The 26,284-nt window shown below is 44.7% G+C and overlaps 1 protein-coding gene across 1 annotated transcript in view; it reads left to right on the top strand.

The window, feature by feature from the left end:
* The window catches only part of KLHL6 (kelch like family member 6), a 63,852-nt gene extending 38,870 nt beyond the window's left edge, over positions 1–24,982 (top strand). The window contains exons 3-7 of the mRNA XM_001134897.7: positions 7,541–7,990; positions 16,175–16,412; positions 21,714–21,916; positions 23,287–23,500; positions 23,766–24,982. Coding sequence (XP_001134897.1) covers positions 7,541–7,990; positions 16,175–16,412; positions 21,714–21,916; positions 23,287–23,500; positions 23,766–24,067 — 1,407 coding nt within the window. The 3' untranslated portion in view covers positions 24,068–24,982. The remainder of the gene's footprint in view (positions 1–7,540; positions 7,991–16,174; positions 16,413–21,713; positions 21,917–23,286; positions 23,501–23,765) is intronic.
* The last annotated feature ends 1,302 nt before the right edge of the window (positions 24,983–26,284 follow it).

The raw sequence follows: 26,284 nt of genomic DNA, 5'->3' as shown, positions 1-26,284 counted from the left end.
TCACACCTTCACACATGCTGATTTGTCGGAGCTGAAGGTAAGAATATCAATGTCTTTATAGACCCTTTGCAATAACGCCAAAGCCACTTGGACACCATGGTCAACAGAATTGCTGATGTGGACTAAAATAGGACTTCAGTGATTCTGAAGTGGATTTGAAGGCACCTTGAGGGAGACATGGAGTCACATGGGTGAAGTCCCTTAGGACCTCAGATTTTGGAGAACATCATGGGGAAGCAGAGGAGGGGCAGTGGAGATGAGGAACAGGCAGTGCTTTCTCTTGGAGGCAGACACTTCTTGTGGGAACTGCAGCCACGTCTCAAGTGGTTTCTTTGATTGTATTTTTAGTCTCCTCATTTGAGAGTCAGGTGGCTGGCTGCAACCTTTTGCTCACATGTCCCCCCAAACAGGAAGCTGGCTGTCTTTTGCCATTATCTGTCATCTCTCAGCTCTGACAAACAAGTTCATGTGTCATCGGGACAGGCCGAGACAGAAAATTTACCCTGAAGTCTTGAATAATCTTGAATGTGAAGAAGCAAAAGCATATTTAAAAGAAACCCATTTCTGGTTCCCGTGATTGCCCTGCACATCATCAGTTTCCCAGCCATTGGTTGGGATCATGTGATGTTGCCCTACACCCCTCACACTAAAAGTGTTTATTGAAGTATATTTTGGAGGAACTTAGACAACTTGGAGATCCCCCACCTGCCTCTGTCCTCATAAAGCCTCTTCAGACTCTCCTGGCATTTTGTTAGCTCAACAATGCAACAAGTTACAAAGGCACCACGATGCTGACTGGAGCATCAACTGTACTGCCTCCTAGCAGTGTGAACTTGCATCGCTCTTTGAATTCTCTATTTGCCCCTTTATACAAATGCTAATTCTAACACCTTCCCTTTTTTACCTGTTAAATAAAATACACTTGTTAAAAAATAAAATTTATTTGTTAAGTGAAATAATGACCGGGAATGTGTCTAGCACAGATCTTGGTGCATACTAAGTGATAAATATGTCCTTCCTCTGTACCTCTTTCTCTTCTTTTTCCAGACTTTGTGCTAGATGCTGCTAGAAATAAATACCCAAGTATGACCTAGAAGCTGCTTTGAGATGCTTGTCTCAACTGACCTTAGTACTCTGGGTGCTCCACAAAAGGGGAAAGCAAGGTGCCCAGTGGAGCACAGAGGAGGGAGGGATTCCATGTTGGGGAATAGGAGAAGCCGTCAAGGAAGAAGTAGCTTTTAAGAATGAACTTCATGAATAGGTAGGATTTCTCTACAATTCTTCTTTTCCTTTTTATTTTTAGTTTTTTAGAGACAGAGTCTTGCTCCGTCACCCAGGCTAGAGTACAGTGGTGTGATCATGGCTCACTGCAAACTTGAACTCCCAGGCTCAAGCAATCCTCCCTCCTCAGCTTCCCAAGTAGCTGGGACTATAGGCATGTGACACCACAACAGGCTAATTTTTACATTTTTTGTAAAGACGAGGTCTCACTATGTTGCTCAGGCTGGTCTTGAAATCCTGGGCTCAATCGATTCTCCTACCTTGGCCTCCCAAAGTGCTGGGATTATAAGCTTAAGCCATTGTGCCCAGCCCTTAAACAATTATTGACCCAGAATTTTAAATGTCCAGAGGTGGGGTTCCAAGCACAGTCTAGTCAGGACTCTGGCTCTCTTCCTCTCTGGATCTTTTGACTTAGCTCTCTCTCTTGTGTTGGTTTTGTACTTAGGTGGAAGGATACCAGGGAGTAACTCACCTGTCCCCTGCCAACTAAGTTCCCAGAAAAATGCCACATGTGCAAATGTTCACATACTATTGTAGGGGTTCACAGACTTTCTGGATCGATCCATTGATGCCAGATGTAATAACTCTGAATCAAGAAAATAGCCCTGGCCGGGCATGGTGGCTCATGCCTGTAATCCCAGCACTTTGGGAGGCCGAGGTGGGCAGATCACTTGAGGTTAGGAGCTCGAGACCAGAATGGCCAACATGGTGAAACCCCATCTGTACTAAAATACAAAAAAATCAGCCAGGTGTGGTGGCGTGCCCCTGTAGTCCCAGCTGCTTGGGAGGCTGAGGCAGGAGAATCACTTGAACCTGGGAGGCAGAAGATGCAATGAGCCAAGATCGTGCCACTGTATTCCAGCCTGGGCAACAAGAGAGAGACTCCATCTCAAAAAAAAAAAATTTAATTTAATTTAAAAAAAGAAAGAAAACAGCCCTGTGTGGATAGAGTCATGGCTATAATATTTATGTCTTCCTTCTTCTTGAGGTAAACTTACAGGGGGATTTCTCTGTTGAAAATGGGGTGAGCTATCCTGAGTCTTTCCTTAAAAAGTTGGGCTCTGGAGTCGGGCTTGTCTGGGTGAGGCGCGTGGGATCATAACAGATGGTGATGATGAGGAAAGGCAGCTCAGGCCGAGAGATGGCAGGAGCGTGGAAAGGCACTGCAACAGGGCAGCTCCAGGACTGCTTGGAGGAGGTGAGGAGATGGGTGCGATTGTGGCTAGGGTTCTGAAAGGGAGGGTCCTGGTGATGACTGACAGCCAGATTGTGGAAGATTGAAGGGGTGGGCGTAGGACTGTCCTTCGTTTCAGGCAATGGAGTCCCTGGACTCTGGTCCATAGCATTTATCTCAAGCGTCCTTCCACACTCCGTGTTGTATTATTTGGTTAGCGTCTGCTGCCTCCACTGGTCTGTCGGCTTCAATGAGCGCAGGCGCTTTGTCTCTGCTCACCTCTGTACACCCAGCACTAGTTGGGAGCCTCCTACATAATATTAATAGATGCTCGCAGCCATAAAAAAGGATGAGTTCATGTCCTTTGCAGGGACATGGATGAAGCTGGAAGCCATCATCCTCAGCAAACTAACACAGGAACAGAAAACCAAACACCGCATGTTCTCACTCATAAGTGGGAGTTGAACAATGAGAACACATGGACACAGGGAGGGGAAGATCACACACTGGGGCCTGTCGGGTGGTGGAGGGGAAGGGGAGAAAGAGTATTAGGAGAAATACCTAATGCATGCAGGGCTTAAACCCTAGATGACGGGTTGATATGTGCAGCAAACCATGGCACATGTATACCTATGTAACAAACCTGCACATTCTGCACGAGTATCCCAGAATTTAAAGTAAAATTAAAAAAAAGAAATACATGCTCAATTCACATTCGATCCATACACAGGTAGCTGGATGGATGAATTGCCAGGTGGAGTGAAGATCAATGCTTCTTCTAACAAATGTGAGCTTCAGTACTTGATTTGATTCTCCTCTGTGGTTTCCTTCTTTGGTCATCAACAGCCACTAAGCAGGAATAGGAACTGGCATCTTGTTGGCTAGTCCTTCCTGTGTTGGGGCAGATCAGGTCATCTGAGCTACCCAGTGACGTGTGCAAATGACGTTTGGCATCTGCCAAGCCTTTGTCCCCCACACACGTTTTGTGACCTGAAGCAGCTTGAAATAGTATAAAAAACATGCATTTTTGGAATCAGAGATGACTGGTCCAAACTTTGCTTCTATCTTTTATTAACTGTAAGTCTCTGAGGAAATTACTCCTCTGAATCTGGTTTCCTCAGGGATGATAATAAATACCTCTTTCATGGCATTGTGGTGAGGATTGAGTAACTCTTACAGTTAGTATGTAGAGTCTGGCCTATAGTAAGCACTCTTTTAGTGTTTACCTTTTATTTTCTCATTGTGTCCTTTAAAAATCACAAAAATGTGTTTATTTTACATATTTTTTCCTGAGTTTATAATGTTCATGCTCAGTATAGTAAAGTTGTCATACAACAAACTCTAAAAAAATTAATAACTTTATCTATAACCACTGCTAACATTTTGTTATGTGGCCTCCCAGAGATAGTCTAAGTTCCTAGAAATATCCACTTAATTTTCCTCTCCTCTTCCCCTCACGCAAACGCTGGCATGGTGATCATGGTATTTTGCACTGGGAGCTACCATTTAAGTGAGTTTCCTTTCAGCTCTCATAGATGTTTCTGTGAACAGGGCCAGATAGGGTTCTGGTGTCCAGTTCTGAGGGCTCACGAGGCTTGGTCTTTGTTGCATATTTTTAGTCTTTGAACTGAAAATCTGCCAACGACTAAACAGGTGTTAGCAGCCTTGTTCTCAACTGTTTCCATGGTTGCTCATGCAAAGAGCAGAGCTGCTGGCAGTTGAGACCAGCAGACATGGGGTTCTGAGGCAGAATTCAGGCCTTCTGCAACTTTGCATTGTGTAGGGAAAAGAGAGATCAGACTGTTACTGTGTCTATGTAGAAAGGGAAGACATAAGAAACTCCATTTTGACCTGTACCCTGAAAAATTGCTTTGCCCTGAGATGCTGTTAATCTGTAACTGCCCCAACCTCTTTGCCCCAACCTTAAGCTCACAAAAACATGTGTTGTATGGAATCAAGGTTTAAGGGATCTAGGGCTGTGTAGGATGTGCCTTGTTAACAAAATGTTTACAGGCAGTATGCTCAGTAAAAGTCATCGCTATTCTCCAGTCTCGATAAACCAGGGGCACAATGCACTGCAGAAAGCCGCAGGGACCTCTGCCCTGGAAAGCCAGGTATTGTCCAAGGTCTTTCCCCATGTGACAGTCTGAAATATGGCCTCGTGGGATGGGAAAGACCTGACCGTCCCCCAGCCCGACACCCATGAAGGGTCTGTGCTGAGGAGGATTAGTAAAAGAGGAAAGTCCCTTGCAGTTGAGGTAGAGGAAGGCCACTGTCTCCTGCCTGCCCCTGGGAACTGAATGTCTCAGTATAAAACCCGATTGTACATTTGTTCAGTTCTGAGATAGGAGAAAAACCGCCCTGTGGCGGGAGGCGAGACATGTTGGCAGCAATGCTGCTTTATTATTCTTTACTCCACTGAGACGTTTGGGTGGAGAGAAGCAAAAATCTGGCCTACGTGCACGTCCAGGCACAGTACGTCCCCTTGAACTTATTTGTGACACAGATTCCTTTGCTCACATGTTTTCTTGCTGACCTTCTCCCCACTATCACCCTGTTCTCCTACTGCATTCCTCTTATTGAGATAGTGAAAATAGTGATCAATAAATACTGAGGGAACTCAGAGACCGGTGCCGGTGAGGGTCCTCCGTATGCTGAGCGCCGGTCCCCTGGGCCCACTGTTCTTTCTCTATACTTTGCATCTATGTCTTATTTCTTTTCTCAGTTTCTCGTCCCACCTGACGAGAAATACCCACAGGTGTAGAGGGGCTGGCCCCCTTCAGCATTGACCCTCGGAGAAATGCCTTATTTATTTATTTATTTATTTTATTTATTTATTTTGAGATGGAGTTTTGCTCTTGTTGCCCGGGCTAGAGTGCAATGGCACGATATCAGCTAACCGCAACCTCCGCCTCCCAGGTTCAAGCAATTCTCCTGCTGCAGCCTCCTGAGTAGCCGGGATTACAGGCATGTGCCACCACTCCTGGCTAATTTTGTATTTTTAGTAGAGACAGGGTTTCTCCATGTTGGTCAGGCTGGTCTCCAACTCCCGATCTCAGGTGATCTGCATGCCTCGGCCTCCCAAAGTGCTGGGATTACAGGCATGAGCCACTGCGCCCGGCCTAAAAAATGCTTTTTAAACTGACAATCCTATGTGATCTGACACAGAAAAATAATATTTTGCAATAGAGGTTGATCCAAAAAGTCAGGGATGTGTTCCCTGGAATGCTCTGGAGTAAAGTCCAGAGCCTAGGTCACCTTGGTCCACTCTTAGAACCAGTCCTGCCCCACCATCAACCTTCAGGCCCCATAGCCCCACTCCCCACAGCTCCTGCCATCCCTCCCCAGTCAGGTCTGTCCTGTCCCTACTCTCACCAGGACCTGCCTTCAGAAGGCCTCCCCCACCCCCACCGGGTTCTGCCCCCTCAGCCTCCCCTTTCCTCTCCCCCCATTAATCGATCAACCCATGGGCACCAAGAACTTGACCCTATAAGGAGTCCAGTAGACAGGGAAGGGAGCTAGGGGGTTGAACTTGTTCAAAGCTAAGCTCCAGAGAACAACAAATAAGAATGAACCAATGCATTTGAGACATGTCATCTGTAAAATGGATATTACAAAATATAATGGATATAACAGTGCTTTGTCATCTGTAAAGTGCCCTACAAGCACAAGGGACTTGAATTTTTATGAGGATGGTGATAACTTAAAAGTGGGACCTGAGAGCCAATCAATAATTTTACAAATTAATTTTTTAATGACAAAAGCGGTACGTATTCATTTTAAAGGATATATAAATAAATAAAATAAATAAACAAAAACAGAAAAATTCTCATAGTCTTCTTAGAGTGTCATACCTTCTATTATTTATATAGTATATTCCCTGTCCATCCCATGAGACCTGTTTCTGTGGGAGAACTATGGTTCCCTTGATGACAAATTTTGCCATGTGACTTACTCTGGACGGTTTTGTGTAAATGGATATAGCATGTGCCCCCTCTGAGCAGAAGCTTTAAAAGCCTCTGTGTGGTTCTGCCATCTTTTTCCCCTTCTGTCATGGGACCAGCATGTCTCAGGTAAGGGCTTTCCATCTTCCTGGCCCCTGGAATGAAGAGCCCTGTGAAGAACACATAGTGGGTAAGAGAGGAACATTTACTGTAAGCCCCTGAGACGTGGGGGTTGTTTGCTGCTGCAGCAGAATTTGCCTTAAGATACCTGATAACCCAAAGAGATAACAACCATTAATATTTTGACCTACATCCTTTCATCTTCTTTCTATGACTTTATTCTGTGTATGTTTTCTTTATAAAAATAAGGTCACAATGTACATATGATTTGTGACGTGCTTTTCTCATTTTATCTGCAAATATTTCACTTATAGCTCTAAAAAATAAGGATTCTTCTTCAACATAAACATGAAACCATTATTGCACCTAAAATGAATCATAATTGTTTCATTAGCACCAAATATTAGTCAGTGTAAACATTTCTCCAACTTGAAAAAATATATATTGTTTAAATCAGGAATCCAAATAAGATCCATACTTTGCAATTGGTCAATGTGTCTTAAATCTCTGTTTATCTTTAGGTTCTCCCTCTCCTTCTCTGTCTCTTTTATCCCCTTGTAATGTATTTGTTGAAGAAACTGAACAAGTTGTTCTGTAGAGTTTTCCACAGTCTGGATTTTGCTGATCATGTTCCCATGACGTCTTTAGCAGGTTCCTCTTTCCCTGTATTTCCCGTAAATTGCTGATTAAATGTAGAGGCTTAATCAGATCCAATGAACAGATTTTAAAACTCAATACATTATGAACATTTTCTATTTCATTTAATATTTTCTACAACATGTGTTTTCAGTATCTACAGAGCTGTCGACTGTATGAATGAATTATATGTATTTAGCTAGTCCCGTAAGTGTCTCATTGTTTTAAGTCGACTGTATGAATGAATTATATGTATTTAGCTCATCCTGTACTGTTGGACATTTAGGTTGTTTCCAATTTTTGGCTAATACACACAACTCACTGATAAACCTCCTTGTGGACTCACCATTTTCTGGCCTCCTTTCCACCCTTTCTATTTCATCAGTTCCTGCGGATGGTGGATGCCTGTGCCAGCTTCCTCACTGAAGCCTTGAACCCAGAAAACTGCGTTGGAATACTGAGGCTGGCCGACACACACTCGCTGGACAGTCTAAAGAAGCAGGTTCAGAGTTACATCATTCAAAACTTTGTGCAGATTCTGAACTCTGAGGAGTTCCTTGACCTGCCCGTGGACACTCTGCACCACATCTTGAAGAGTGATGACCTTTACGTGACCGAGGAGGCTCAGGTGTTTGAGACCGTGATGAGCTGGGTCCGGCACAAGCCATCAGAACGACTCTGCTTACTCCCCTATGTCCTCGAGAACGTGCGCTTACCGCTTCTGGACCCGTGGTACTTTGTGGAGACGGTGGAAGCAGATCCTCTCATCAGACAGTGCCCAGAGGTCTTCCCGCTGCTCCAGGAAGCCAGGATGTACCACCTTTCTGGCAATGAGGTGAGTAGAAGATAAGAGGTGCTATATTTAACCAGCGAAGTAAGGAGTTAGCTAGGGGCTCACAGAGATGCAAGCGAAGCGGATTAAAAAATCCTTAGGGCATTAAGGAGAAAACACTCCCCTGTTCATTGCTGAGTTGGGCAGTTCCAGAAGCCCAGATTCCTGATCTATGAGGCCGATCCCACGTGTTCAGACAGTTACTGAGAGCGTTAGGTGAGATGTAGAAATCACGCAGCACCATGCCTGGCCCGTGCTTCCTCTTCCCAGTTGTGGAAGGGTGGGAGGTTGGGGGTTACACTGCACACACAAACAAGAACGTGCCCTGGGCCGGGCCCGGTGGCTCACACCTGTAATCCCGGCACTTTGGGAGGCCCGGGCGGGTGGATCACGAGGTCAAGAGATCCAGACCATCCTGGCCAACATGGTGAAACCCTGTCTCTACTAAAAATACAAAAAATTAGCTGGGCGTGGTGGCCTGCGCCTGTAGTCCCGGCTACTTGGGAGGCTGAGGCAGGAAGATCGCTTGAACCCGGGAGGCAGAGGTTGCAGTGAGCCTAGATCACGCCACTGCACTCCAGCCTGGGCGACAGAGCGAGAGACTCTGTCTCAAAAAACAAAACAAAACAAAACAAAACAAACAAAAAACAAGAACGTGCCCTGTCTAGTCAATATTCCATGGGGGTGCTGCTCTTCCTTGCCCACTCTGGTGAAATCTTGTGTCTATTGGATATACTCTGATATCACTTTGATTTAGACTCTCACCATCTGAATTTCTGGAAATTTCTCAAAACTCATCTTCCAGCCCCAAGTCTGGCCTCCCTCCAATTTATTCACCAGCTGAAAGACCTGAAACTCAAGTCTGATCATCTTGCTCCTGGGCTTGCCTTCTTCATTGGCTCCCCATCACTTTCAGAATAAAGCCCATACTTCCTGCTTACATTCCCAGAGCCTGGTCTTGCATCATTAAACTCCTGCCTGCTTCTCTAGTGTCCTCTCCAACCTCCCACTTCTGCTGTAGTCCTAACACACAGCTTGTGGTTCCCCAAAGTGGATGTGCTTTTTCTGCCTCCAGGTCAATATGAATGTTGTTCAAATGCTTTTCTCTTCTTCATCTAGCTGACTTCTACTCCTACTTCAAAACTCAGTCCAAGCATCACTTTCTCCAGAGACTTCTCCTTTTATTTATTTATTTATTTATTTATTTTTGAGATGAGGTCTTGCTCTGTTGCCCAGGCTGGAGTACAGTGGTACAATCATAGCTCACTGCAGCCTCGACCTCCCAGGCTCAAGTGATCCTCCCACCTCAGCCATCCAAGTAGCTGGGAGTACAGGCATGTGCTACCACACCCGGCTAATTTTTAAATTTTTTGTAGAGACAAGGTCTCACTATGTTGCCCAGGCTGGTCTTGAACTCCTGAACTTAAGTGATCTTCTCATCTCAGCCTCCCAAAGTGCTAGGGTTACAGGTGTGAGCCACCACACCCAGCCACTCTCCATGTTCTCATAGCACTTGGTGCATTGCTCCATCACAGCACCAATTGCTGCATGGCAACGCATTGAATTTATCATCTGTAAATATCTCTAGACTGGGAGCTTGTTATAGTAGGAAATATGTCTTATTGCACTTTACATCTCTAGATCTTAGAAGAGAGTCCTAAGAATGCTATATAGTGAATGAGTAATTAGTAAATGCTTGTTGAATGATTAAATGGGTACTATGAATGGTGAGTAAACATATCATTTGGATCTACCTGGTTCTCCTTAACAATTACTGAAGAAGATTTTTCTTCAGAACTTTATAAAGACAGGAAAAAATTTAGTGGAGAGGAAGTAATGATATAGGGACAGTTTGTTAACAGTTTGTACACATGAACACCCATACATATATCTCACTATGCAGTCGTTCTGGGATTGCTACCAAGCTTTCTTCCTTAGGCCATTGGTAGAAACCTTAGCCAAATGTGGCCCAGGAATTGTCTGTCTGAGGTTCTTTTGGAGTTTCTCCCTTTTTCTGTGTGTTCTTTTCTAGTTTCTTTTTTGTTGTCCTTAGATCCACTGTTCATTCATTCACTCTGCAAACATACCCTTAAATGTTTAGTAGAATTTACTAGAGCCTGGTGTTTTCTTTGTGGAAAGTTTGTAAACTATAATGTATATTTCTTTAATAGATATAGGACTATTTAGGATCTCTGTTTCTTCTAGAATGAACTTTGATAGTTTTTGCCTCAAATAATTTTTTCATTTAATGTAAGTTGCTGAATTTATTGACATAAAGTTGTTCACAGCACTCTTTTATTATCTTGTTAATACCTGCAGAATCTATAGTGTTGTCACATCTGTCATTCCAGATATTGGTAATTTGTGTCTGCCCTTTTTTTTTCCTGATCAATCTGGTTAGAGGCTTATCAATTTTATTGATTTTTCTCAAATAACTAATGTCCAGTTTCATTTGATTTTCTCTATTGTTTTTCTGTCTTCTATTTCACTTATTTCCACTCTGATCATTATTTTCTTTCTTTCTGCTTAGTTTGGGTTTAATTTGCACTTGTTTCTCTAGTTTCTTAAGGTGGAAGTGGAGGCCACTGATTTGAGACTTTCTTTCTTTCTAATATTGGCTTTCATGCTATAAATTTCCCCCTAAAAACTACTTAAACAGCATCCCATGTATTTAAGCACGCTATGCCTTCATTTTTTGCAAATAAATCCTGAACACCAATTCTATGCCAGATATGGCACCAGGTACTGCAAAAACAGTCTGTGTCTTACCCAGGTACTGCTAAACAGTCTGTGTGTCAGAGAAGATGGGACATTTAACAAATGAAGGGTGATGAGTGGATTGATGGGGGGAGACTAGGAAACCACATAGGTCCTATTCTATGCTGGATGTCTAGCAGACAGCCTGCATATAATTGCAGACAGGTCTCAGTCTCTGCAACTGCCCTCAGTTCAGCATTTATTCAGTGTCTTCTGTGGAATACTACACAGCCATAAAAAAATGCAATCATGTTCTTTGCAGCAACATGGATGGAGCCAGAGGCCATTATCCTAAGTGAACTGACACAGGAACAGAAAACCAAATAATGCATGTTTTCACTTATAAGTGAGAGCTAAACATTGAGTACACATGAACACAAAGAAGGGAACAAAAGATACCAGGGCCTACTTGAGGATAGAGGATGAGAAGAGGGTGAGGACTGAAAAACTACCTATCAGGTACTATGCTTATTACCTGGATGATTAAATAATCTGTACACCAAATCCCCACGACACACAATTTACCTATATAACAAATCTGCACATGCTGAACCTAAAATAAAAGTTAAAATAAATAAATAGCACTTTAAAACAATTTAAACATAAACAGTGCCTTGATCAACTATACTTCCAATATTTTTGCTATTTTTGTTTCTGCTTCCTATTTTCTAAGTCCTTGAAATGCAGATGATAAAGACTTTTCTCTTATATAAAAGGTCCCTACCCTGTCTTCTGCAAAATTGCTGTAATGAAATATTTTCATTGCCTTTTGTATTTCCGAGGTGCTGGGGGCAGAGTCAGACATTATAAGCTTTAGATTTAGGAGGAGAGAGAATTCTGACATCTGGAAAATTCTTCAGTGGTGAGAACTTGGGCTTTGAGTCAGGCAGAGATCTGGGTGTTAATCTTGACTCCACAATTTATTTACGGTGTAACCTCAGGCAATTACTTAGCTATGCTAAGGCTCAGTTCTGATCTGTAACATGGGGGTAATAATACCTACCAACTGATAGAACTGTTTTGAGAATTAAGTAACAAATGGAATGCTTAGTACAGTGTCTGGTACATGCTAAGTGCCCCACAAATGGAAGCTGTTGTCATTGCCACTTGGTTCCGTCTCTCACAATCAATCATTTTCCTTCTCTGGGGTTAAAACTAGTCTTTTCACTGTGTCTCAGGTTTTTGTGGCCTTATTTTCCCAAATCCTTCTCAAGGCACTTTCTCATCTTCATTTTATAGTTTGGACAACTGAACCAACCAACCAGCCACCATGACCTCCTAATTGGGGTCTCATTGCCAGTTGATTCCCTGAGTCAGTCTGCTCACTGCTGGAATGGTCTTGGGTTGACTCCTGATGACAGTAGTGTGAGCCTGGAGGCTACTCTGTGAACACACTTCTCCCCGTACCCTTCATTTACCAAACTTTAACCCTCTTGTCCTATCATCATCTTTCCCGTTTTTGTTTTATTTTGTTTTGTTTTTTCTTCAGACAGACTTTTGTTCTTGTTGCCCAGGCTGGAGTGCAATGGTGCGATCTCAGCTCACTGCAACCTCTGCCTCTCAGGTTCAAGAGATTCTCCTGCCTCAGCCTCCCGAGTAGATGGGATTACAGGCATGTGCCACCACCCCTGGCTAAGTTTGTATTTTTAATAAAGATGGGGTTTCTCCACGTTGGTCAGGCTGGTCTCGAACTCCCAACCTCAGGTGATCTGCCTGCCTCAGCCTCCCAAAGTGCTGGGATTACAGGCATAAGCCACCATGCCTGGCCCATCTTTCTCTTTTAACCTTGCCCATTCTCTAAACTGGTGTTAACAACAGGAAATTTTAGAACACCAAAAGCAAATGTCGGTCTCCATTTGATTTGGGAATGGTAGCTGGAACCTTCATTGAAAGAGATCTTTGGGGACAGAGGAAATTTGCCTCTTCACTTAATTGCCTCTTAAGTTTTCAGACATAAACCTGGTTTATACCAAACGTTACTCTGACATGTGTGATGTGGGGAAAGGGGAGCACGGGCTCCAGCCCAAGGACAGCTTTGCTGAAACAATATGCTCACTCTGTCCCCTAGTATAAGATCTGTGGACAGTGAGCAGTCACTAAGGTGCAATTATCTGCTCTGTTTTTAACAATCTGAAAATAAACTGGTTATGCCTGATTGTTGCATGCAATTCATTGGCAAACATGTCCGTATGTCTGCAACAAAGTGGCACGTCTCAGACTTCAGATTGACATTTGTCATGGCTTTGGGGTTAATATTTTGCCAAATGTAGCTGAACTTACAATGTGGTAATGATGCCACCACTCGGCAGCTCCGTGGTGCTGAATTATAAGACAGGTCTCATTACCCCAGCCAAGCCCATCAGCTAGATGATGGTGTTAGTTCTCAATTGCTGCATAACAAATTACCCCCAAACTGAAAACTTTAAAATAACAAACACTTACTATCTAACAGGCTCTGAGTGTCAGAATGTAGGAGTGGTTTAGCTGGGTGCTTCTGACTCAGGGTCTCTTATGAAGTTGCAGTAAAGCTGTTGGCTGGGGCTGCAGTAATCTCAAAGTTCAAATGGGATTCAGGCTCACTCACTGGACTGTTGGCAGGCATCGGATCCTTGCGGCTGCTGGTTGGGAGCCTCAGTTTCTTGCCATGTGGGCATCTCTATATCAGCTGACCTCCCCCAGAGCAAATGACCTAAGAAAGACAGAGAGTAATCAGGATGCAAGCTGGTAGTGCCTTTTATAGCCTAATTTCAGAAGTGATGTATCATCACTTCTGCTGTAATCTGTTGGTCATAGAGACCAATTCTAGAACAGCATGGAGGGAACTACACAGATGTGAATACCAGGAAGCAGGGATCACTGGGGCCATCGTGGATGCTCACTACCACAATGATTTAGACTGAGTTACCCAGCTTGCCCATTCATTCACTCATCCATTCGCTCTTTTTTTTTTTTTTTTTGAGATGGAATTTCGCTCTTGTTGCCCAGGCTGGAGTGCAATGGTGCAACCTCGGCTCACTGCACCCTCTGCCTCTTAGATTCAAGTGATTCTCCTGCCTCAGCCTCCCGAGCAGCTAGGATTACAGGTGCCTGCCACCACACCTTGCTAATTTTTTTATTTTCTTTTTTATTTTTAGTAGAGACTGGGTTTCACCTTGTTGGCCAGGCTGATCTCGAACTCCTGACCCCAGGTGATCCACCTGCCTCGACCTCCCAAAGTGCTGGGATTGCAGGCGTGAGCCGCTGCACCCAGCTCACTCGCTTATTTAATCAATGTTTATAGATGCCCACAAGCTCCAGGTACTATTCTTGGTGCTGAGGATCCACTGGAGAAAAAGGGCTGTTCCTGCCATCAGGGGCCTTACAGTAAATTACAATGAAGCATGAAAAGGGCCGTTGTGGGGGAAATTCAGGGTTATGAGAATGTGTGCAAAGTTAGGAATGGCTTCCTGGAGAAAAGGGCAAAGTGACATGGTAAATTACTCACAGTGCCTTAAAGGGTAAGTGGATTGGGGTGGTAGCATGGGAAATTGAGAATAGAATATTATGGGAGATCCAGGCAGCAGGCAGGAACCCAGGAAATTTAGCCAGTAGGAGGAGAGTCTTTCGTAGGTCAGGACCAAGGAATGAGATGCCAGCCCTGGGGGTCAGGAGGTAAGATCACGGCTAGTCCAGTCCTCCTAGCATCCTCTCAATCACCCAACAGGTTACTGGGGCAGGAGAGCAAGCATTGCAAATAAGATGAGGGGAGCTTCGGAGTGGAGGCTGAGGCCTGGTTCCCAGAAGTGAAGAAAGGGTCACAAGGGAATCAATTCAGGGAGGCCAGTGCTTTTTTCTAAGCATTGCCCTGAAACACCTAGATCCCCTCTGAAAGAGGACCACATAGATTAGTGCTGGAGGCTGTGCCTCAGCTGTGGGGAAGGGGGTTTAAGGACAGGAACCAGGGCTGATACCTGAAGAGAAAGTTGCAGAGCAGCATAGTTTGTCTTTGGTGCCATTGCCCAGATCCTGTCCTGCCAGCTTGGTGCTCTCATGGTGCCTCCAAGTTCCCTGGCCCACCCCTTCACCCTTATCCCAGCACTGTTCTGCTGTCCATACTGTCAGGGCCAGCCCATTGCCTAGGCTTTGTCCAGCCACACCCATCCCCACTCTGCTGACCTGTAAGGAACAGCCCTGCCACAGACTTTACGGCCATGGTCCAGTCTCAAGAACGGAGGATGCAGAACTCACTGTACCAGGCTCCTAGGCACAGAAAACCAACCAACCAAACAAAGACTGTTATGGAAAAGTAGAGGCTGGGAGTTGGCTGGTCTGATTATTTGTGGCTCTTGGTTGGATTCACTATCTGAGGGCTCAGTCTTTGCTACTGTAACCTGTTTGTTACCACCTATGGGCAGAATTGAAGTTCTGTAGTCTGTGTTAGATCAGTCTAATTTTGTGGGAAAATTGGCGACTTTGGCCATCTGGGAGATGGTTGCTACCTCTCCGCCTTGTGTCAGCACACCTATGGAACCTTCATCATGGAGCCCAGGGGATCAATGGAACCAGGGAAGGGCAGCTCTTCCTTTTATAGCAGTATCAATATGGCATCTACCACCGCTCCTACAGGCATAATTAGCTGTTGAGGGGCGAGTGTGTGCCAGGTGCTCTGCTCACGCCTCTACCTCATACCTTATGAATGCTCACAGTCATCTGATAGCACAGCAATGATTACAAGCAGTTTACAGAGATCGTGTTACTTCTCCAAGGTCACATGGCCATAGGTGATAGAACGCTGGTACATTTGACTTCCGAACCTCTGCTCTTTCAGCAGGGTTCAAATACCCATGGTATGGATTTCTTCACTTGTTCAAAGCTCTGAAAGGTCATATACTGTATGTTGGAACCAGCCTTCCTCCCTCCCTGGCCACACCCTGATTCCTTCTAGTTCTTGTTTCCTAAGTCTCTGAATGCTCTTATGTTGTCACTGTCCAGGATGTCTCTTCCAGAAGGCTGATGGTGAGCAAAGTCTGAGGTATCATCAAGAAATTAAAGCCAAGGGGGAATGGAAAGTAGCGCAAAATAAAATTCCAGGATTTAAGGTTTCAGAGCAGGCAGGAGGGGAAAGGCAGGAAGTGCATCTGATAGTAAATAGACCCTCACCTCTTGAAACAGCAGCAAAAACAGGCAACATGTATTGAGTACCTGTTATGCACCAGGCCCTGGGTGAAGCACACTGTGTACATTATCCCATTTAACCCTCACAACACACCTATGAGGTAGTTACCTCTACTATCCCGATTATACAGATGATGAAACTGAGGCTCAGGGAGGTGAAGTCACATGGTCATACCGTGGCAGATATGGGAATTGGACCCGACTCCTAATGGCTCCATAGCCCGAGCTCTGAAACTTTGTGTTGTCCTGCCTTCATGTACCCCCATCGATTTCCAGATCATTTCAGAGCGCACCAAGCCCAGGATGCATGAGTTCCAGTCTGAGGTGTTCATGATCATTGGTGGCTGCACGAAGGATGAACGGTTTGTGGCAGAGGTGACCTGCCTGGACCCCCTGAGGCGCAGCCGCCTGGAGGTGGCCAAGCTCCCGCTAACAGAGCATGAGCTGGAGAGTGAGAATAAGAAGTGGGTGGAGTTTGCATGCGTGACATTGAAAAATGAGGTCTACATCTCAGGTAAGCAGGAGTCATGTAAAGGCAAAGCAAGCTCCAGTAGCACTACATGTATTCCTGAGTGGCAGCCAGGCAACCATCCTAGAAGAATTACTGTGAATTGGCAATGATCCGGCTCTGACTGAGACAGGATATGGACCCAGGAGCTCAGGTGGTCTTATCTTGGAGAGTACATTGCTACTTAATAAACAAAAAACTGAGCAACATTGTACTATTTTTTTCTTTTCCTTTCTTTTTTTTTTGAGACAGCGTCTCGCTCTGTTGCTCAGGCTGGAGTGCAGTGGCGCAATCTTGGCTAGCTGCAACCTCCGCCTCCCGAGTTCAAGTGATCCTCCTGCCTCACCCTCCCGAGTAGCTGGGATTACAATCAGGTGCCTGCCACCATGCCCGGCTAATTTTTGTATTTTTAGTAGAGACGGGGTTTCACCATGTTGGCCAGGCTGGTCTTGAACTCCTGACCATAGGTGATGCACCGGCCTCGGCCTCCCAAAGTGCTGGGATTACAGGCATGAGCCACCTCGTCCAGCCAGCATTGTACTATTAATAGAAAACCTGGGGAGGAGGCAGACAAGTCTAGTCCTTCCCAGAAAAAGAAGAGGGAAAGTGGTAAGGGTTTATTCAGTGTCTGCTATAGGCATAGGCCCCTGAGCTGCGCAGTGGGAATTCAGTAATGAGTAAACACATCTGCCCTTCCCCTCCCATGTCTATTAGGTTGTACTTGGGTATAGTTCAGTAGGACCCAATACTTTTTCATTACGAAAGTGTTTGCTTCAGTATTGATCGTTACTTTGTGTCTGCCTTTCCCATTAGACCTGGAGTTCCATGAGGGGCAACACTATAGCCCCTGTACCTAGCACTGTGCCTGACCTCGGGGTAAATGTTCAGTAAATATTTATTGAATGACGCAGTCTCAACCATCTTTACTGAGTGGTAGATACATTTATACTTTAATAACATTTAATTGCTTGCCTCTCACATCAACTCTGCAAGGTAGGTGTTTTTAAGGTAGGAGAAAACAGAGGCTCAGAGAGATTCTCAGACATACCTAAGGTCGCACACTGGTAGGTGTCAGGCAGGACTTCAACCCAAGTTCTAAGCCTAACGCCCACACTCTTCCCCATCACATCAAAAGCCACCTGGCTCTCCCTGGGACCCTAAGGAAGGAGACAAGCTTCCCTTCCCCTTTCTTAGAGGCTTTTCTTGAATCTGAACTTGTGGGGAAAGCTGGACCCCAGAGCGTGTTTCCTCCAAAATCAAGGGCAGGTCATTCTTTGGATGCATTTATACCATTGATTAGGTTCTAGCTTTCTTTTAATCTTGTAGACGTTTATTTTATTTTATTTTTTATTTTTTTGAGACAGAGTCTAGCTCTGTTGCCCAGGCTGGAGTGCAGTGGCGTGATCTCGGCTCACTGCAATCTCTGCCTCCTGGGTTCAAATGATTCTCCTGCCTCAGCCTCCCAAGTAGCTGGGATTACAGGCACGTGGCACCACATCTGGCTAATTTTTGTATTTTTAGTGCAGATGGGGTTTCACAGTGTTGGTCAGGCTGGTCTTGAACTCCTGACCTTGTGATCCACCTGCCTCAGCCTCCCAAAGTGCTGGGATTACAAGCATGAGCCACTGCGCCCGGCCTTAATTGTTGTAGAAGATCCAAACAATACTGAGCAAGTAAAGTAAAATAGGGCAGTTTCTCTGTGCCATCACAATTCTATGGGTTTTCATTTTTTACAAAAATTGTTTTCTATTTGCTCAGGGTAAATAATTTTAGCTGCTGTTACAAATCCTAAGTCTCAGTGAATTAACACAATAGTATGCAGGGGTCAGGGGCAGGACGGTCTGCTCCACTCAGGCACTCAGGGGCCTAGGGTCCTGCCATCTTCTGACACTGCCTCTTCCTACACATGGCCTTGATTTAGGGACAAGAAAAAAGCTAAGGGAGTTGAGAAGTCACACCTGCTCATAAAAGCCTCAGCCTGGAAGTGCCATCAATTTTGCTCACATTCCATTGGCAAAAACTAGCCACATGACCTCCCTTACCCTCCCCTCACCCCCTCTGGGTGCAGGGACCTGGGAAATGTAGTTTAGCTATGTGCCCAGGAGGGATCAACAGGTGTGGTCATCATAGTCAGTCTTTGTCACATATACTACACGTGTTATTCTTTTTTTCTTTTTCTTGAGATGGAGTCTCACTCTGTTGTCCAGGCTGGAGTACAATGGCGAGATCTTGGCTCCCTGCAACCTCTGCCTCCCAGGTTCAAGCAATTCTCCTGCCTCAGCCTCCTGAGTAGCTGGGACTACAGGCACATGCCATCATGCCTGGCCAATTTTTGTATTTTTGATAGAGAGGGGGTTTCACCATGTTGGCCAGGCTGGTCTCAAACTCCTGACCTCAGGTTATCCACCTGCTTTGGCCTCTGAAAGTGCTGGGATTACAGGTGCCCACCACCATGCCTGGTTAATTTTTGTATTTTTGGTAGGTGGGGGGTTCACCATATTGACAGGCTGGTCTCAAACTCCTGACCTCAAATGATCCGCCCGCTTCGGTCTCCCAAAGTGCTGGGATTACAGGCGTGAGCCACCACGCCCGGCCCAATTTTTTTTTATATTTTAAGTAGAGACAGGGTTTCACCATGTTGGCCAGGCTAGTCTTGAACTCCTGATCTCAGGTGATCCGCCCACCTCAGCCTCCCAAAGTGCTGATATTACAGGTGCGAGCCACTGTGCCCAGCCCACATGTTATTCTTTTGTCATAAATTTGTTGTTCACTTTTTAATGATACAAGCAATACCTGAAAGCATGCTTGTTATACACAGCTAAATCAACAGAAACTTGTACTTCAATTAACAATATCATCTGGACATGATGACATGTTGGTTTAATGGATATACATATCAAGTGACATAGTTATTACATGCAAAGCACATGGTGGGAGCTTAATTACGTTGGCCAGTATTATCACTACTGTTATTCTTTTTACCAGCTATATGGCAGTCTACCAAATGGATAAACCATAATTTTTTTAGCTTTCTTTTTTTGATCTCCTTAAAAAATATTGCAGTAGGCATTCTTAGACACATATTTTTTCACACTTGTGCTGCTACTTGGAAAGTTTCCTGGAAGTGGTCATATGTGAATTAAGAATTTTGTATATATTGTGAAATTTTCCTACAGAAAAGTTGTACCAATTTACAGTTCAATCAGTGATGAATGACAGTGCCCATTTTCTATATCCTTGCTAATGATTTTTATTATTAGTCATTTAAATTTTTAATAGACTAGAATGGTAAATATATATTTACCAGATAATTGTATTTATTTTTAAAAATTATCTGTTCATACTCTTTGACAGTTCCTATCAGTTTTTGTCTTGTTCTTACTAATTTTTTGGAACTCTTCTTATATATCCTTTGCTATTTGTGTTGCAAATATTTTCTCCTAGACTGTGGTTGTTTTTTACCTTTATATACTTGTTTTCTTTCCTATACAATTCTACATTCATGTCATGCTTAGAAAACCCCTCCTAACCCCAAGGTCATTAACATAATATCCTATACATTCTCCAGTTACTTCTGTAGCAGTAACATTTGAATTTTATTTTAAATGTAATGTAAAATAAGTATCTAACTTAATTTTTATCCAAATGAATAACCAATTGTTCTAATAACATTTATTTAATGATCTGTATATATTTTAGTCCGTTTCTGTGCTCTTGTTTTTAACTGATCGGTTTGTCTAGTACTGCACTGTTTGTATTAGGATAGCTTTATAGTATATTTTAATATTTGATAAGGAAAGCCTCCTTCTTCCCTTTTCTTTTTCAAAAGTTTCTTAGAAATTTTTCCAAACTTACTCTTCCCAGTGAAATTTAGAATTATCTCATCAAGTTCCCCTCAAAAGTCTTGAAGGCACTGAGTATATAGATTAACCTAGGGAGGGTTGACATCTTCACAATAAGGTGTCTTCTGATTTATGCACACAATATGCTTTCTCAGGGTTTTTTTTTTTTGTCCTAAAATAAAATCATAGGTTTTAATAAAGGTTGCATACATTTCTTTGAAAATTTACATTTATTTTATACTTTTTGATGCTACCTAAATGGGATCAATGTTTTGAATTAATGGAGACCTCTGAAAGGTACCCCACCCAAAGGAAAATAGCCAAACTATATGAACAAAGATTCAAGGAAGAGGAAGCTCAGCTTCCCTCATAGTAAGCGAAAACCAAACTGAGATAGTTTTTTTCCGTCAGACTTCAAAAAAATAAATAAATAAAAGAAAGAAAACAAAACCACCACCACCAACAAAAAGTGGGTATGAGGAAAAGTCAACCACCACAGCTGCGGAGGATGCCTTGGCTGCACCTATAAAAATTCAGGGTGCACATGGCTTTGACTTAGAAAACCCACTTCTGGGTTCCATGCTAGAGAAACACCCCTGACACAGAATGTGGTCAGTAATGTTCATTTCTCCACTATTGCACACATGTAAGTCTGAAAAGTAAATCTTTGCTTTAAGTAGTTGGTGGTAGTCTATGCTGATGGGAAAATGGAAACACAAAGCTGTTAAATATTTGATTAAAATCACCCAAAAAGTCAGTTCTCCTTTGTCTTTGTCTCTTTCCCCAGCTGCTGAATTTTGTATTTTCTGTTTTTTAAGAGAGTTGCCTTCAAGAAAATGTTTACCAGATCACTCTCAAATGATCTATTGTGAGCATCTCATACTTTATAACAAAAATTATTTAGAAATAGGATAAATCCCACTAATTGTTTTAAACAGATCAGAGCGACAAACCAGGAGAATGTTGTAGGATTTCTTAGTGATTTTTCCAGGTCTGTATCTTTGCTTTTTGGTTTAAATAAAAAGTAAACATAGAATTTAAGCTGCCATGTAATTTGCCTTCTGCACAAACCCCACTGTCCCCGCCCAGCCTTGCTTCCTGCTCCCTGTGAGGGCAAACACTGAGTCCAGGCTCCCTCTGGCCCCTACCCACCCAGGCTGGCTTGGGTCCTGCCCCCTGAAGCCTTCTCAGGGCACTGCTCACTTAGCCACCTCTTCTCTGAACTCTCGCAGCACTGAGGTGGACATGACACAGTGTGGCACATCATCCATTCTGTCTCTCCCTGTTCTCCTGCATTTGCCTCGTCTCCCTTGCCAGACATCACACACCTGCTGGGTTTCTTGTGTCTCCCCTCAGGGTAGGGCTGGCCTGGGGACCTGGCACTTTTGGACATGTGGGATATTATGGGAGAAGCTGTATTTCTGACACATCTGGTGGTTTCTTAAATGCTTTGTATCTCTTGCAGGTGGCAAAGAAACACAGCATGATGTTTGGAAATATAATTCTTCGATCAACAAGTGGATTCAGATTGAGTATTTAAACATAGGCCGCTGGAGGCATAAGATGGTGGTGTTGGGTGGCAAGGTCTATGTGATCGGAGGCTTTGACGGCTTACAGAGAATCAACAACGTGGAGACCTACGACCCCTTTCACAACTGCTGGTCAGAGGTATAGGACACGATTTCTACCAGTAACTGCCTGTATTATTACTTCAGTGCTTTTTAAAAAAGCTTTGGAACATGCCTGCCGTGGTGGTCAGCTTTCTGATCACTTTACTTCCAAGGAGAACAGTTTGGATGGCTCTGAGCTTCCCTCCTCCTAGGAGCTATTGCTTCAGTATTGCTCATCAAGTCACAGAAACAATGTCCTTCCAAGTGGTGAAGGTCTGTGTGGGCACCTGTCCTAATTTGGACAGAACCCCAGATGTGCACAGAGGCTCACCCTGTCCTTAGATGGGAGATCTCTTGGTCTGCATGTCTTGGTGTAGAGTCTTGTCTCCTCAGATGCCTTCTCTCCTATTCTTCTCCACACTGGACACATGCGGATCACTTTACTACACCGTTTATGAACCCAGAGTGATTTGGTCATGTTAGAAATCATCCCTTCTTTATTTTCCCATGGATGATGAGCCACTTACAGGCCTGCATGTCAGACTTTAGTAATGCAACCTCAGGTATATATCAGACCCAGGAAAAGAAAAGCCACCTCATCTCATTTCCAGGTTATTCCCAGTTTCAAATTTTCTTTCTCCTTATCAGATCAGATGTCCAAGCATGTTCCAGCTTAATGGAATGTACAACACAGTCATTGTAGGCACAAGCAAAGTAGCCAGGTCACCACATCTAGCCAAGACTGTCAGCCTGAAAAGTGCTATATTGAGAGCCCTTAACATGTATGGGGGACATGCCCAGGATCTTCTCAAAACAAGCCCTATCACAAAGCTGCTCCACGATCTAAAAGGATCCTGTAAATAAATGGGCAAGAGGCTCTTGGAAGTCTCCTTTACTGTCCTGGGGTTCACAGGATAGAAGCACACGTCTGACTTAATCTCAAAATCCTCAATGCTGCCCCATAATGGAAGAGTCTGCTTACCTGTGGCCACCGTATCAGCTTTTCTTCCTAGATATAAGCACCAAGGAAAATCAATGCTGGTACATAGTAGGCATTCCATAAATATTTTTTGAGTGGATGAGCACATGAATGAATATGAATATGCATGTATAAAACATCATTTTCCTCCCACACTGGCTGACTTCATCTGTATAAACTTATTCTTGCCTGAGAGCTGGATTCCGGGAGAGGCTGGCACATCCCAACACACAGCTTGCTCTAGCTTGCGTGGAGCCTGGAGGGAGGGTGGGAAATGCATGCTTTCATTCTTGCTGTGTCTTAAGAGGAGTCAAGCCCATGAGCCTTGTGACTTTAGGCAAAAGATGACCAGTTCTGTGTCCCGGAGCTCTGTCCTGTATCGTGGGAGCTACTGCAGCAATCTGGGCAGCATGACTGACAGCTTCTTCTTGTGCCCTCTGCCTCTACAGGCCGCACCCCTCCTTGTCCATGTCAGTTCCTTTGCAGCCACCAGCCATAAGAAGAAGCTCTATGTGATCGGGGGAGGGCCCAATGGGAAACTGGCCACAGACAAGACTCAGTGTTATGACCCTTCCACCAACAAGTGGAGTTTGAAGGCGGCCATGCCCGTGGAGGCTAAATGCATCAATGCAGTGAGTTTCCGGGACCGCATCTATGTCGTTGGTGAGTAATGGCTTCTTATTGGTCTGAATGGCTTAGAACCTGATGAGCGCCTGGCTGCAGCACGTAAACGGTGTGTCGCGGTGTCTCCAGCACTGGCAACTCACTGCCCTTAGGACCCACTCTGGCTTTCAGGAGAGCCATCAATCGACTGTTTCTGTTGGCAAGAGGGTAGACTTGGCCTAATCAGAAGTTGAATTTTAGTGGTTAAGAGGGAAGAAACCAGAAAAATGGAGCGATGCCCACCGTGTTTCCTCCCTCTCCTCAGGTGGGGCCATGAGAGCGCTGTACGCCTACAGCCCGCTGGAAGACAGCTGGTGCCTGGTGACCCAGCTCAGCCACGAGCGGGCCAGCTGCGGTATCGCGCCCTGCAACAACCGGCTCTACATCACCGGCGGGCGGGACGAGAAGAACGAGGTTATCGCCACGGTGCTGTGCTGGGACCCCGAGGCCCAGAAACTGACAGAGGAGTGCGTCCTGCCCCGGGGCGTGTCGCACCACGGCAGCGTCACCATCAGGAAGTCGTACACCCACATCCGCAGGATCGTGCCCGGAGCAGTGTCTGTCTGACGGCAGGATGGGGAGCTGGAGAGCCCCCCCCGACCCTCAGCGTGCCCGCCTCACCTCTCACCCTCCTCCAGTCCCACTTCAGGCAGCAGGCTCGAGTTTGAGGCCATACATCAGGGGATCCCCTTGACTCACTTTGGGGGAACCTTGGAAGTCACAGTTTGGGGTCACTTGAGACCGGCCAGGAATGTTTGCATGACCTACCTCAGGAAGGGAGGCGAGGAAGAGTAATATTTAGCATTCAGGACCCTCCCACCCTATGCCGGCTTCTGTGCCAGGCACTTCCTTTTATCGGTTCATTTAACCTGGTGACTGGCTCTTATCACTTCTAGTTTACAGGTGAGGGAACCAAGTTTCACAGAGGCTAAGTGGCGTGCCCCTGAGCACTCAGCTAGCAAGTAGCTACCCCAGGAGTCTAAAATCCAGGTCTTTCATCTCCGAAGTCAATGCTCTTTCCACCATGCTGCCTATCTCAGAGCAGGAAAAACAAACAAAAAACAACAAAACCTGGCTCGTGCTGGGCGTGGCGGCTCACACCTGTAATCCCAGCCCTATGGGAGGCTGAGGCGGGCGGATGACCTGAGGTCAGGAGTTCAAGACCAGCCTGGCCAACATGGTGAGACCGCCCCGTCTCTACTAAAAATACAAAAATTAGCCGGGTGCAGTGGCAGGCGCTTGTAATTCCAGCTACTCAGGAGGCTGAGGCAGGAGGATCACTTGAACTTGGGAGGTGGAGGTTGCAGTGAGCCGAGATCGCGACACTGCACTGCAGCCCGGGAAACAAAAGTGAAGCTCTGTCTCCAAAACAAAAACAAAAACAAAAACAAAAACAAAGAAACCTGGCTCATTTCTTGTTTCGGCAAGTCTGCTAAAGGATTCACTCAGCACAGCAGGGAAATAAAGGTGTTTCCTGTTTTCTTTCCTTTTCTTTCTTATTCTGCATCCTCCCTCGTCCCCGCCCTTTACCAAAATTTAAACCAAGGAGTCATTTGGGCTCCTTGCCAAGAACATCTCATAGGTTCTTCCACTTGAAAGGTCTGGGGGATGGGCTTGGGAAGGCCTGTTTGCTTTGAAAGAGATGAAATACTTGTGTTCTGTCCTCCTCCCATTGAAACCCTCTTTTTTTTTTTTTTTTTGAGATGAAGTCGCCCAGGCTGGAGCGCAGTGGCATGATTTCGGCTCACTGCAACCTCTGTCACCCTGGTTCAAGTGATTTTCCTGCCTCAGCCTCCTGAGTAGCTGGGATTACAGGCACCTGCCACCGCGCCTGGCTAATTTTTGTAGTTTTAGTAGAGACGGGGTTTCACCATCTTGGCCAGGCTGGTCTTGAACGCCTGACCTTGTGATCTGCCCGCCTCGGCCTCCCGAAGTGCTGGGATTACAGTGTGAGCCACTGGGCCCGGTCTTTTTTTTTTTGAATGATCATAAGATGGCCCATTTTGGACCGGAACTGTCATTGCCAGACAGAATTGTACCTTTAGCACATTCTGGTGCCCTGGCCTCTTAGTGTTCACCAGTTGTACTGCAATATAGACAAGATGTCTCTAGAGACTCAAACTACTGTTTTATTAAAAAAGTAAACACCTGAGCACAGCTGGCCTACACAGGAGCGACAGATTCTCCTTGATGGTACACTTTCTAGTTTTTAGACAGTGATTTAGGTCCACGCTCCTGATACCCCATCCTCCTGAAGCCTTCGTTTTCAAGACTTTTAAAAAGCATTTCTACTTGGTTTTTTGATCAGTGTAGCTCAACTGTGACTTAAAGAACAGAATCTGTCCTTCACTGTAAGAGCTACAGCTTTCAAATGAGCTCACTGGAAATTCATTCTAATCCCCAAGCTGGAGAAACAGGTTAAGAGATCCTGTTTCATATGCTGAATTTAAAAAGCAACAATGATAACAACATAGTAACTGCGTTACCCAATGGACTTTATTTTCATCATATGATTTCAATTCTCTTTATAGAGTTTTATTTCATATCCGGTGTGGCTTGTTCTTTTCAGCAGTTTGGGAAGTTAGCTATTAGAGTTGATAGTGAATTGAATTTTCATTAAACAGTCACGGTTAGAAGAAGCTAATATTTGAAACAGATTTTAAAAACTTGAAAAATTACAGGTGAGATTTCTGTTTATGCCAGATTATTGAAGATAAATATAAATGTATGTTGGTGTGTGAAATGCTCTGTGCCTTAGAAGCATGACAGTTCAGCTCTCTGCTG

The sequence above is a fragment of the Pan troglodytes genome, chromosome 2, assembly GCF_028858775.2.
Source record: "Pan troglodytes isolate AG18354 chromosome 2, NHGRI_mPanTro3-v2.0_pri, whole genome shotgun sequence".
NCBI classification, from domain to species: Eukaryota; Metazoa; Chordata; class Mammalia; order Primates; family Hominidae; genus Pan; species Pan troglodytes.
The sequence above is the reverse complement of the archived record's forward strand: the minus strand, read 5'-3'. Positions and strand labels throughout refer to the sequence as shown.